At 45.6% G+C, this 13,084-nt stretch overlaps 1 protein-coding gene across 1 annotated transcript; it reads right to left on the reverse strand.

Annotated features, from left to right (window-relative positions):
• Positions 1-893: 893 nt before the first annotated feature.
• LOC308478954 (neuritin-like) lies at positions 894-11,514 on the reverse strand. The gene is made up of 3 exons (XM_081009151.1): positions 11,301-11,514; positions 9,769-9,931; positions 894-1,438 (listed from the first exon to the last, which is right to left on the reverse strand). Exons 1-3 carry the CDS (start codon positions 11,341-11,343, stop codon positions 1,213-1,215), a joined length of 432 nt encoding a protein of 143 aa, XP_080865277.1. The 5' UTR covers positions 11,344-11,514; the 3' UTR covers positions 894-1,212.
• Positions 11,515-13,084: the final 1,570 nt, after the last annotated feature.

A 13,084-nucleotide genomic window follows, 5' to 3' on the forward strand; every position in this document is an offset into this window, starting at 1 on the left:
TGAAGTCAATATTTCAGAGGCGTGAATGCCTTTGAAACCTTGCCATTCAAGCTGCATCTGGAAGGGAAGACAAGAAGGCTCGGCAGGCCTAATTAGGCTCATAAGCTTGAGGCTCTCCACTGCTGGTTTACACTATGCTAGAGAGGTGGAGAAACTCAAATGGGTCTTAGAGCAACAGGTATGGTATGCACAACTACTCTGCTAACAGGGCTGGAATACTGCCAAATTGCAGGAGATCATTCTCAACCTCAAACACGTTCAGACATATCCCTGAGTTTCAGAAGCGCTGACAGCACTTACTCTTTTCTTGCATCACATTTTGGGAAATGAAGAAAAAGTGGTTTTCAGGAGGAGGATTGACAGTTTACATTGATCCCTTGTAAATGTGTGCAAAGCCAGCATGAGTTCCTTCTTTGGCCCTCAGGTCCTGTTTGTTGGCTTCCCACAGGCAACTGGCCGGCCAGTGTAAGAACAAGATGCTAGAAGGCCCTTGGCCTGATTCATATATTCTTATGTAGCCCTGAGGTTCTATGCACCAGCTTTAGGTCAGAGCTCTTGATTGGCACCTGAAACCACAATCCAACATAATATAGTACCATTTATCTTACCATTCTTGTGCAATCATTTGTCCAAAAAACACCTTAATAAATCAAACGGGTGTATAACCTGATTAGCATATTAAAATGGCAGAGTGTCAGTAGAGATTTTGAGGATTGTTCCAGAGATGGAACACAACCATTTGAATTTGTTTCTCTGGGAAAATCTGTTCCTGATGGTTTATAAGAGCTCAAACTGCCCTTTTTAGTTCCCTAATATTTACTGTTCTCGGAGGTTGTCCAGGATACTGTCCTTAGGAATGGTTGTGTAGTTATGGGAAGAGATCGACACAATAGTTTGATTGGTAGTTTTATCAAAGAACATCCAAAACAGCAGACCAAAATAAGGAAAGTAGGTGCCCCTTTGCTTGTGCTGCCATTTCCTCCAAGTTCAGTGGTTTAAAGCTGAGATTCACAAGCAACTTCTCATGGGCAAAGTCAAACTGGAACACTTGCCAGACTTGTTCTTGACAACCCAGATCACTGGAAAATGCAGTGGATTTCCCTCCATATTTATAATGTAACCAAGCATTCACTAAACAAACACAAAACCCCTAACAATATTTATCAAAGATCTGGAAATAAATATATGTACATATGTGCAGAGTGGTTCCCTTTATAAATTAAGCCACGTGACCATCAAAGTGATGCTTAACAGTGAAATAGATGGAATCTGCAAGGAGCTGAAATTCTGGGAGTTGCTGGAGGCGCAGAGGTCAAAAAGGCTGCCTTGGAATTTGATTTTCCTAGATTCCTTTTTCAACATCTCCCAGATAGTTGCTGCCTCCCTCTGGCACTCCCAAAGGGCAGCCACGGCACAGGTGTGAAACTCTTCCCAATATCTGCAGCAGGAGAAGGAGAATATTTAGTTTCTTTTCATAAAACAAAGAAGCCACAGTTAGAAATTGCTTATCTGTAAAGCAGAACATATAGCAGGGATCATCAATGCAGGGTCTGTGGGTGTTCACAAGCAGCTCTTATGGGACCCATGAAATGTTTCAGTAAAAATCCCCTCAAAAATCCACAACCCGCAAAAGGCCTCTTGCTCTTTCTCCTCAATTCCTGTTTGCTTTGGCTTGGCCTCTCTCATGCTCCCTACAGCAGCCATTTTGTGTAAAGCCACACCCCCATGCCAGCCATTTTGTGACTGGCACCCATGGCACTCAAAATGTTCACTGGCTCAAAGAGGTTGTCCACCCCTGACATAAACCCTGAATGGCTTGGTTGGTTGGTTATGACCAGAGTAGGCACTTTTCCAGCCTTCTCAATGTGATTCTGTCCACCTTAGAGGAAGAAAAAAGGGACAATCCAAGTCTAGCAGCACTTCTGTAATATGCTCACATGGCTGCCATGAATATGAATTCATGATCCCTGTGCCAAATTTATCCCCATAGGAACAAGTTCTTCTATAGGCAGTCCTTCCTGAATAACTCCTAGGATACCTAACATTTTGCTTTTGTGCATACGAATGCAGCCTACATGAGGAACATTAGGATGGATGTTGAAAGAACCAAATTTCAGGATGCCTAAGCAGGATAGGATACCCTGAGAAGGTTGATCTAGCTCAAGAGTGGAGACCTTCAGGCCGTGGGAATGAATGTGGTCCTCCACACCTCTCTCCAGGCCTCACCTCCTCTCCAGCCACCCTCTCTAGCTGGCCCTGCTCCATACCCTCCTTGATTGTTTTTGCCTGGCTGGAATGTGTCTTTGAATGCTGATAATGCCTCTTGTTGGATGGAGAGGGGTGTGTAAATGCACAAACTAGGCTACCATGTAAAATTTACATCAGTTTCTCCACCCACTTTTGCCTCTGGCCCCGCCCACCACAAGTGCTCAAAACAGGGTGCAAACTAAATTCTTGGTTAACCAATTCCAGTTCTTCCAATGAATACATGGATTCCAGACTAAATAGATTGAGATATAATGGATTTTTTAAAATGGGGCGGAAGCAGGACATAGGACAGAGTCCTGACTGTAATCCCTTGCTAGGCTGTTACTGCAATAGCTGCACTGTGAAAGTGAATTGTATCTTTTTTTCTGGTGTTGCTGAAACATTTTCCTTCTGGAAATATTTGATTGTAATGTTACAATGGGTCCCTTCAGATGTCCTTTTTATTGTGCATTCATGATTATTTGTGCCCATGATTGTATCAGTGAGGTTATATGTGTTCCTACTTTCAGTGCTATTTGTGGCTGCAATAATAATGATGGTGATGATAGTTTATTTACCATACCCCACCCATCTGACTGAGTTTCCCCAGCAATTGTTTCTCAGTGGACATCCTACTTTGTTTGCAATCGGTGCATGTCCTGTAGTGTCCAGCTGAAATCCTGTAACTCTATCCTGTAACCACAAACGTGCAAGGGTATGTGCTTCACTTTCGTTGTGCTATTGCACAAGGGTGCCTCTCCAGACAGCAATAAGGTGGTAACATTGGGGAAGTGTCACTGAACATCTAATAAAGCTGAATGTGTGGATGGTCCACTAAAAATCCATCGCTAATGCACAACTATTGCATTAATGACATGTTGCCGAACACACCCACCAAAAACCCACCAGTCTTTCTCACATAAGTGGAACATTTTGCCCAAAGAAGACCCTGGTTATACAAAAAGCATCTTTTGTCCAAGGCATCCTTACACAATCATGAAACAAGGCTGGTGTGTGTATGTCTGTGTGCATAAAATCTCAGAGAACACTTATCTGGTTGCCAGCTGTAAAGAGCTCATTAAACAGAACTATTGTGGCAGAATAAATGTCCTGAGATAATAATGAGAGAAGCTGCTGCCAAACAAGGTAAACTCATTTTGCCTTATAACAAGCCTTGCCTCTGCAACAGCATAATTGCAGGGGGCAAAGGAGAAATTTAGTGTTAGCAGCTTAAAATTATTTGACTTCAACAAAGACAGGAAGAGCGAGGCATGAAAACTGAAGTGTCTACTTTGAAGGACATTTTTTGTGTGTATTTGTTTCTCTTCACTCTTTCTCCCCCACCCTTCCCCATCTCAGTTGGGTAATCACAATCCCCAGCATGCCTCACTTTTTGCAGCCTCCATCTGTTCACAAACACAGGCCATAATCACATGACCTGTCAGCGTTGGACTCTGGGGGAATGTTGCACAACTAAAACCAAACAACAAATACAATCAATTTCATAGCAGGCTGCTTTCTGAGGCATCAGTTATTATGATCTCCATATCTGTCACTGACCAGCCTTTTCTCACTAGCAGAGGGAGAGAAACATGGAACAGGAACATCATGGGAAGACAGTATTGTTTTAATTCCATTATAGCAGGAAAGAATGGCAGGGCATATCCAGGATGATAGTGACTCAGGTCTTGCAACACAATGATAGGTTGTATGTATTCTGCATTAAAGCAAAACAAAACAAGAAAGCCTAACTCCGCATCAACAAAATGTGAATCCAATGGTCTGTATAAAGGAGGTTAATTAAGGCTTGCATATGCTCATATAGTTTGCTTCATTAATTCTTCTTCTCCAATTCATGAGAAGAGGCAAAGAAACGAACAGGCAGAGTGCTGAAGCCCTGGTTTCCGACCCAATAAAATGTGTCTTCCCCATAGTTTCTGATATTTCATCCTTTGTGGTGAACACATCTTCAGACCCAACTTCATAATCTTTTAAGGGCTAGAAATTTCAATAAAAGTTGAGGTTCTCTAGGTGCTGAACATGCTTAGTACTAAATTTCACATGTGTATAGGTTAAGCACACAGAACCTCTAAATATATGTATACAGCCCTGATCTGGATCCATTTCCTAATTCTTAAAACATGGTTGATTCTGTATAGGCTGTTGTTGTTTATGTACTGATTTACTGTGAAAAAAGAGGGGGCTTGCTCCCAGGTAAGTGCAGTTAGGGTTGCATCTGAACAAATTAAATCACCTCACACCATCACCATGGGAACCGTTGCCTGCAATCTAAAGTGGTATGGCCCAGATACAAAGTTTTACATTACTACCTCAGTGAGGTAATTCTAAGAAAATGAGCAAAAGTTTGTGGGGGGGTGGGGTGGGGAGAGTTCTTGGGGATCACTCCTACAGAGAACGAGAGCTACCCTTTAGCTATGCCACGGAGAGTTAGAAAGTGGGGTTTAAAAACAGTAGCAAGAATCTGGTGTGTGGCTGAGCTTGCTTGCTTGCAGTGATTAAGAAACCAATAGGAAATCCCCAGTTTGACTCTCTCAGCCTCATTCTTCTCCACTTGAAATATGGAGGCTAATATACTGACTTACTCTGCAAAGTTGTTGTAAGAAAGAGAAAGGCTGTACAGCATCTTATATCCTAGGGTTCAATCTCCAAAGTCTCTAGGTAGTGCTGGAAAAGGCACCGGCTTAAAACCTTGAAGAGCCACTTCACCCATCAGTGTAGACAATACATGAACCAGCGATCCAACTTGCTATAAGGCAGGTACCTTCCTGTGTTCCTAATTGTAACTAGATAGTGTGTGTGAAGCACTTTGAACTCTTGAAAGTTCTTAACAAATATTATAATTATGGATTTGGATGGGGTAGGCTGTATGCCTGAGCCCCCTTCTAATTCCTGGATCCAGCATGGATTCAATTCCACGAATAGCCGGGCTAGCTTTCTGGTGAGGTGCAGGCCATTAAGGTAACAAAGGAAGTGGCTCTGTGCCAGGTGACAAATGAGAGGGGCCCCTCTCCCTCAACTCACTGGTAGTTAGAAAGACAAAGACCAGAGAGTTAAGGTATGTGATGTAGAAGCAAAGTTGCAGGCAGGCAGGCAGCTGGGAGACAGAACCATGCCTGATTTCTGCTGGAATCCAAGGTTGTGGCTATGGGAGAAGCAAGACCTTCTTGCTAATGCTGGGAACCCTTCCATCATAGGCTCAGGTTGTAGATATGTGTAAATAAACCATATATCATAAAGACACCACAGTCTGTGCTGTACCTCATTCCAAAGGAAACACAAACCCTGGGTGAGCGCCTGGAACCTCGAACTGCTCAGAGATTGGGGTATCGTGCAATATTATTACAATAACTATTCCCAAAAAGACGCCTGCTTCTTGGGAGAAAAGCAACGACAAACCTAGACAGCATCTTAAAAAGCAGAGACATCACCTTGCCAACAAAGGTCCGTATAGTTAAAGCCATGGTTTTCCCAGTAGTGATGTATGGAAGTGAGAGCTGGACCATAAAGAAGGCTGATCGCCGAAGAATTGATGCTTTCGAATTATGGTGCTGGAGGAGACTCTTGAGAGTCCCATGGACTGCAAGAAGATCAAACCTATCCAATCTTAAGGAAATCAGCCCTGAGTGCTCACTGGAAGGACAGATCCTGAAGCTGAGGCTCCAATACTTTGGCCACCTCATGAGAAGACTCCCTGGAAAAGACCCTGATGCTGGGAAAGATTGAGGGCACAAGGAGAAGGGGACAACAGAGGACATGATGGCTGGACAGGGTTCTCGAAGCTACCAACGTGAGTTTGACCAAGCTGCAGGAGGCAGTGGAAGACAGGAGTGCCTGGTGTGCTCTGGTCCATGGGGTCACAAAGAGTCAGACACGACTAAACAACTAAACAACAACAACAAATTCCCAAGGCTCAAACTCCAATTCAGGCGCAATGCCCCTTAGAGGTCATCTTCCCTTCATCTTCCCTCCTCCAAGACTTTCTTGTCTCCTTCATTAACCTCCTGCCCAACCCCACAATATGTCTTTACCCTCTCCCTAATCTGGCTTCTCCTTTTGCCGGTTCCCTATTCTTATTTATTGCTTTTTCTGCCTTTCTAATCTCAGCATCTTTTTTCTTGATGGGCTAGCTGGTTTTATGCCTTCCCAGAGCTTCGCTTCTTCCTTGATTGCATTCCTGGACAATGGCACCCATTTATCTCAGCAAACTTTTTATCTCTTCCATCTCCCTTGCTCGCTTTTAATCAGGCCCAGACCTGCTCCGGGCTGAGGGGCTTGGTGCTTTGGTACCTGATTGCCTTCCCATCTATCCTGATTTGATTACAAGTAAACAAATGGCTGCATATCCACCCTAACCTCAAGCTTCTCAGTTTGAAGCTGCCCCTCCTTGGAAAGGCCAAATGGATTCAAGACTGACTTGTGTCTTTTTTAGGCCTCTGCCCCGAATCAGTGCATTTCATTGATTATTACTATCCATAATTATTACCACATGTTTTATTTATTTGCTTGCAAGCTCTCTGACCCACCCGTCACCATAAGGCCCCAATGTGGGTTACAACTATGGAAAATACAATTATAAAAACAGATAAAACAATGGCAATGATTAAAAAAAAAATTGAATTGTTCTAATTGGAAAAGAACAGATGCAGAGGACTTTATACATCCCAGAAATGCAAGGCATAGCTCTTAGTTCCTATTATCCTGATAAGCAACTGAGGGACAACCTAGATTCCTTCTTCTGCCAATGTCATTATCCCAACTTAAATCTCCCTCTCCCCTGGTCTCCCTGCAGAGGGATAAAATATAATTAATAATAATTTATTATTTGTACCCCACCCATCTGACTGGGTGGCTTCCAGCATATATAAAAACATAATGAAACATTAAACTTTTAAAAGCTTCCTTGTACAGGGCTGCCTTCAGATGTTTCCTATATAAATGCTATATAATTTCCTATATAAATGCTATATAATTACTCATCTCCTTAACATCTGATGGGGGGGGCATTCCACAGGGTTGGTGCCACTACCAATAAGGCCCTCTGTAGCTTCACACATGGGTATCTATCTATCTGTGCCCCCTGCAGCTAATATCACCTCTGAAGGAAAGAAGTGGGGCCTAATTTCATGATGCTCATAAATAAACAAACAGCTCAGAGGAATAAGAGTAAAATCTCTCCGGCCTCCATGTCACCTCTGACACCACAATGCTACACCCCTCCCCAAGGTAATTATATTTATAACTTATTTTTAGAATATTTATAAGCCATCTTGATGAGCAGAAACCTTCTCAGTAGGCAGCTTATTCATAAAGCTAAAGGGACCCCTGACCATTAGGTCCAGTCGTGACCGACTCTGGGGTTGCGGCGCTCATCTTGCTTTACTGGCCGAGGGAGCCGGCGTACAGCTTCCAGGTCATGTGGCCAGCATGACAGCCACTTCTGGCGAACCAGAGCAGCGCACGGAAACACCGTTTACCTTCCCGGTGGAGCGGTACCTATTTATCTACTTGCACTTTGACATGCTTTCAAACTGCTAGGTTGGCAGGAGCAGGGACTGAGCAATGGGAGCTCACCCCATTGCGGGGATTCGAACCTCAACCTTCTGATCGGCAAGCCCTAGGCTCTGTGGTTTAGACCACAGTGCCACCCACGTCCCGTTTCATCCTTATTCATAGGATCCTTTACACTGTATTTCTGCACTTTAGTGGGAGGGAAATGCCAGATGTCCCCAGCCCCACTTTCCTTGAAAAGAGGCAATGGGGGGGGGGGAGGCAGTGAACAACTTAGTAAAAGCAGGGTGTGGTGAGATGGCAAGAGCAAGGATTTATTAAATGGGGCTAGGAAAAGAAGGGAAGAAACAAGAGGTGTATGGTGTACATGAAACTGCAGCGTCAAAGCAAGTGTTATCCCACACTTTCTGGTGCAGTTTTCCATTTTGGAGAACCGGGTTTGTTGCCCAAGAGCTCCAAATCTGCTTTGATGGTGCAACCTGAATTTGCCAGTGTGTGTGATTAAATCCCACTTGAAAAGAATGACTGTTTGCATGCACTCTTGAAAGTTTCTCAGGCATGTCTCTGCCTCTGGTGGAGGCCTCAAGCCTCTGTGAGGGTAGAACATGGCAGCTGGCTTCTCTGTGGTTCCTTCTCCCTTCCTCCTTTTCTATATGCTCCCCATTCCTCTCTCAATCTTTTCGGAATCTCCTCAGGCATGATCCTCCCTGCTCTTCCTTCAACATCTCCTCAGACCACCAATTCTTCCTTCTCGTACAATAGCTCCTGAGGGCTGCCACCCCTGGGCTACGCTATAGGCATCCCACAAGAGTTGCAAAGTTATCAGGGACTCTGCCCCATGTGCCACTGAAGCAGTCCAGGAGGGGATAAACAGGATCAGAGGGAAACACTTTTCCTCCTTTATTAATTACCCATCAGAGTGCTGTGAAGAGGGCAGAAATCCTAACAACCTTAGAAGGGGGAAACTGAGATTTGGAATGTGTGCATCTAATTGCAAGGCTCCCTGACCCCAATTTCTCTGGGCTGAAGGCATGCCACATGCTTCCTTTCAGCCTAACGGGCACATAGCAGATGGAGCGGTTATACCCATGCTCTTTTCTCAGACGTCCGTGTGTATATTAAACAAGCCATTGTAAGAACACACGAATCTCCTTTATACCAAATCAGATCATTGATCCACCAAGCTCAGCATTGTCTACACTGACCAGCAGCTGCTCTCCAGGGTTTTAAATGTGTCTTTCCAACCCTACCTAGAGATGCTGGGGGTTGAATCTGGGGCCTTTTTGCATGCAGAGCAAACTGAGCTATGGTGGTGCCCCTGGATATGCAGGAAAATGTGCCTGCTGTCTGTGTGGAGTCTCATTTTCCTGTCCTAGATGTGGAGTCACCCACTTAATTATGGGAGAGGTCTATGTTTGGAGTATTTAGAGAATATCTGGGGAATAAAAGGTAAAGGGACCCCTGACCATTAGGTCCAGTCGTGACCGACTCTGGGGTTGCGGTGCTCATCTCGCTTTATTGGCTGAGGGAGCCGGGTCATGTGGCCAGCATGACTAAGCCGCTTCTGGCAAACCAGAGCTGCACACGGAAACGCCGTTTACCTTCCTGCCGGAGTGGTACCTATTTATCTACTTGCACTTTGACATGCTTTCGAACTGCTAGGTTGGCAGGAGCAGGGACCAAGCAATGGGAGCTCACCCTGTCGCGGGGATTCGAACTGCCGACCTTCTGATCGGCAAGCCCTAGGCTCTGTGGTTTAGACCACAGCGCCACCCGTGTCTCATTTTCCTGTCCTAGATGTGGAGTAGATATGGAGTCACCCACTTAATTATGGGAGAGGTCTATATTTGGAGTATTTAGAAAATATCTGGGGAATACTTGACACCAAAATTCACAGTGGAGAACAGGATTTGGGGGAGAGTAGCACTGAATCTGGAAGCAAGATGTGTCAGCGATGGATGGATGGATGGATGGTGTTATATGCATGCTCACCCGCAGACAGCATACAGTCCTTGCATCTGGTCCCTTTCATCTTCCTCATCCTCTTCTTCCTCATAGATGGCCATATTCTCTCCTAGTTTTAAGATGCAGTCAGATAAATCTTGGTAAATGTTTTCACACTGGGCTTCTGCAGTCAATGACCTGAGCAGGTACCCTGCAAATGGAAAGGGGATCCATGTAACTTAATAGACTCACAGAATGGTAGTGTTGGAAGGGATCCCGAGGGTCATCTAGTCCAACCCTCTGCAATGCAGGAGTCACAACTGAAGCATCTATGGCATGGCCATCCAACCTCTGCTTAAAAGCACAGTCTACCTCCTTCTGATTGAGTTTGTTCCCCTGTCAAACAGCTCATGATGCAAGGAATCTCCTTCGGGCACCCTCATTTCAGATTCAGAGCCAATGCCTTTGAACAATCCTCCTTCCCTAAGGTTTGGATCTGTTTAATAGGCATCATATGAGAGCCAGCATGAAGTTGCTGATAGTGTGCAGGTACTTAGACTTGGGGGTCTTGATGCAAGCTGAGGATCTGGGCTGCCTCTTAGAAACTAACCTATTCCGGCATAGCTAGGATTTATGCTAGGGAACAGACTTTATGTTGTGGGTGGACAGGACCTCAGTTAATATTTTTTTTATTGATTTGCTTGATTTAGGGAGAAGCAGTTGCCCTCCTGCCCCCCCCCCCGACTATGCCCATGCCTCACAGAGGTGTTGTGAGGATAACATGGCAGAAAGGGGTCCATTCCTTTTGCCCTGAACTCTTTGGAGATCAGGCAGCATAAAAATGTAGGTGAGAAATATTTACAGTGGAAGGCGAAATGTGACCTGCCCTGAATTTGGTTGTCTGCATTTGCAGAACCTTACAAAGTGAGTTCAGAATCACAGAATTGTAGAGGTGGAAGGGACCCCAGGGATTATCTTGTCCAACCCCCTGAAATGCAGGAATATGTGGCTGTCCCATACGGGGATCGAACTTGCAACCTTGGCATTATCAGCACTACACTCTAACCAACAAAGCTATCTAAGCCATGCAATACATGTCTAATACACGACCTGTTCATTGTGATGTTTCCTCTGGAGCTGCTGCCAAGTATTCAAACATGCCTAGAACTGGAGTTTGCCAACTTCCCTGCCCTGAGCTCCTATGCCTTTAACAACTACCCAAGATGCAGACATTTAGCAGGGGAAGCTTCTCCCATCATTTCCTCTCTATAGGAGGGTGTGTGTTAATTTTTTGCTTGAAAGGTTGTTGTTAGTAACGACACAGGAGCACTGCCTGGAAAAACAGTTGGCAACCTACTTAGGGCACAGCCGAGATTTTTATGTCCCCTTTTACCGATGTTCAAAGCAGACGGAGGCTCAAAAGAAATGCGAGGCGGTAGCTAACTAACCCTTAGAACTAGAGGACGCGCACCTCCGGGATGGAGAGAAAAGACTTTCAGCTGGGCTAGTTACTGAGCTCCATGATCCGGACCCTCTCCAAATCGAAGCACGACCCCTACGCCGGGAAGGCTGGTACTCACCCAGCGCGACGAGTAGGAGCGCCGTGCCCATTCGCTGTCCCATAGCAGCCGCCTCCTGCTGCCGCCGCCCTGCTCAGGGGCTCCGGCTGGACTCCACCCCTGACATCAACAGCATGCCCCCAGGAAGCCCATTCCCCCGCCAGCAGCACCCACAGGCGCCTCGTTAGCCTTCCTCCTCCCGGTGAGGAAGCAAGACGGCGCAGGCGACCGCCGAGGTAACTTCGAGGGCTCAGCTGGCTCGGTGCGCCTTGCAAGCGCTCAGCTCGCTCCTCCCGCGCCCTCCCGGGGGGAGTCTGCTCAGCCCATCTGGAGACGCCACTTCTTTCCCTCCAGCTGCCTCCCGGGAGCCCAGACCCTTTCTCCTTTCTCCCCCTGCCGAGAAAGGTGGTTTAGTCCAGGAAGGCGCAGCCACCGCGCTCACCGGGGGAGAAAACGGAGGGGTCTGTCCCTTGCCATGCTTTGACGCTTGCAGAAGGGGCTACTTTGACGCTTGCAGAGTGGAAAGTGTCTCGGGTAGGGAGGGAGCTCTCTCTCTCTCGGGCTGCATGTGGGCAAAACAAACCTAGGAATCGCTCTGCCCTAGTAGGGCTCCCTTGCAAATCACTGTGCGCAGAGGATTTCAGCCTGAAGCATTTGAAGTGGAAATCTGGGCGGATATTTTAAAAATCCGGACTAGCCACATCTGAAAGGCCACAGACGCCTCACTACAATTCACACACGTGCGCCCTGGCTAGTAGAATAGAGAGGGACTTTCTTTCTCATTTGACAGAAGGTTTACTCCAGGAAGCAATAGTCATGGATGGCTTGAGATGGGATGACTTCTGCTAAAAAAGAAAACCAGGTCAGCTTTCTTCCCTAACCTGGCGCTCTCCAGATGTTTTGGACTACAACTCCCATCAGCATCTGGAGGGCACCAAGTTGGGAAATGTTGGGCTGGGTTTGCCTACTTTTAGCAACTTGTCTGTGAAACTGACAGAATGGCAAGCCCTGCTTAAGGATATTGAAAAGTTCTTTGCTCAGCAGGGCTCTGAAGATAATAAAAAAGTTAGGGTCTGGGTGTCGCAAAACCTCAAGCTTACCAGTTTTATATGTACTGTATTTTCTAGGATTTAACTCTTAACTTTCAAAGTCTTTGTGACTGCATTCTTTTCATATATCCAAGGTTAAAGGGGTCCGTCCCTTCCTGCCCAATGATTGCTCTCAGCTCTGAAGTATAAGAATGTTGGTCTCTGCTCCTATGTCCTAAACAGCAGCTTGATCTGTAGATCATGCTTAAACACCACAAAGTGAAAAGTTTCACTGGCTGATTTTTGCAGATCAAGCTGCTGTTAAAGACACAAGAGCATGCTAGGCTATTGTGATGTTTATTCCCTTTTTCTTTGCCAGCTGGCAGCCCTATTCTGAGGGTGTTTTTGCATAAGGTGCTTAAAATCACACTTGAGCTTCTTCGATGCTATTTCTGTCCCAAGTGAGCGATGCTGATGTAGGAGAGAAATCAATTGTACATTCTGGTCTAAGCAATCACATTGGACAAGGCAGCTATACAGGAAGCACTTTAGCTTCTCATGTGTAAATATCCTAAAATGCTGGGCAGTTTTGAAAGTGTTGTTGGAGACTTGGGACATTTTTGTCCCATTCATTTATTGATGAATAACATACACATTGAGCTTGGTTGTCTAGCGAGCACTCAGATGTGTAAAGGAGTATCAGTTCCCCAGGACAAGTGAAGTTACACAATCCCACAGCTCCTTCTCGAACGGTGGCTGCAAAACTCAGACTTGAGG

The sequence above is a fragment of the Podarcis pityusensis genome (assembly GCF_964106645.2).
Source record: "Podarcis pityusensis genome assembly, chromosome: 6".
Lineage (NCBI taxonomy): Eukaryota > Metazoa > Chordata > Lepidosauria > Squamata > Lacertidae > Podarcis > Podarcis pityusensis.

Bases quoted from the DNA above. Each gene is read 5' to 3' on its own strand.
- LOC308478954 (XM_081009151.1), bottom strand. From the start codon at position 11,343: ATGGGACAGCGAATGGGCACGGCGCTCCTACTCGTCGCGCTGG. The intron at 9,932-11,300 runs GTGAGTACCAGC...TTCCATTTGCAG, and splicing joins GCTCCTACTCGTCGCGCTGG to GGTACCTGCTCAGGTCATTG. The intron at 1,439-9,768 runs GTGAGCATGCAT...CTCCTGCTGCAG, and splicing joins GGACTGTATGCTGTCTGCGG to ATATTGGGAAGAGTTTCACA.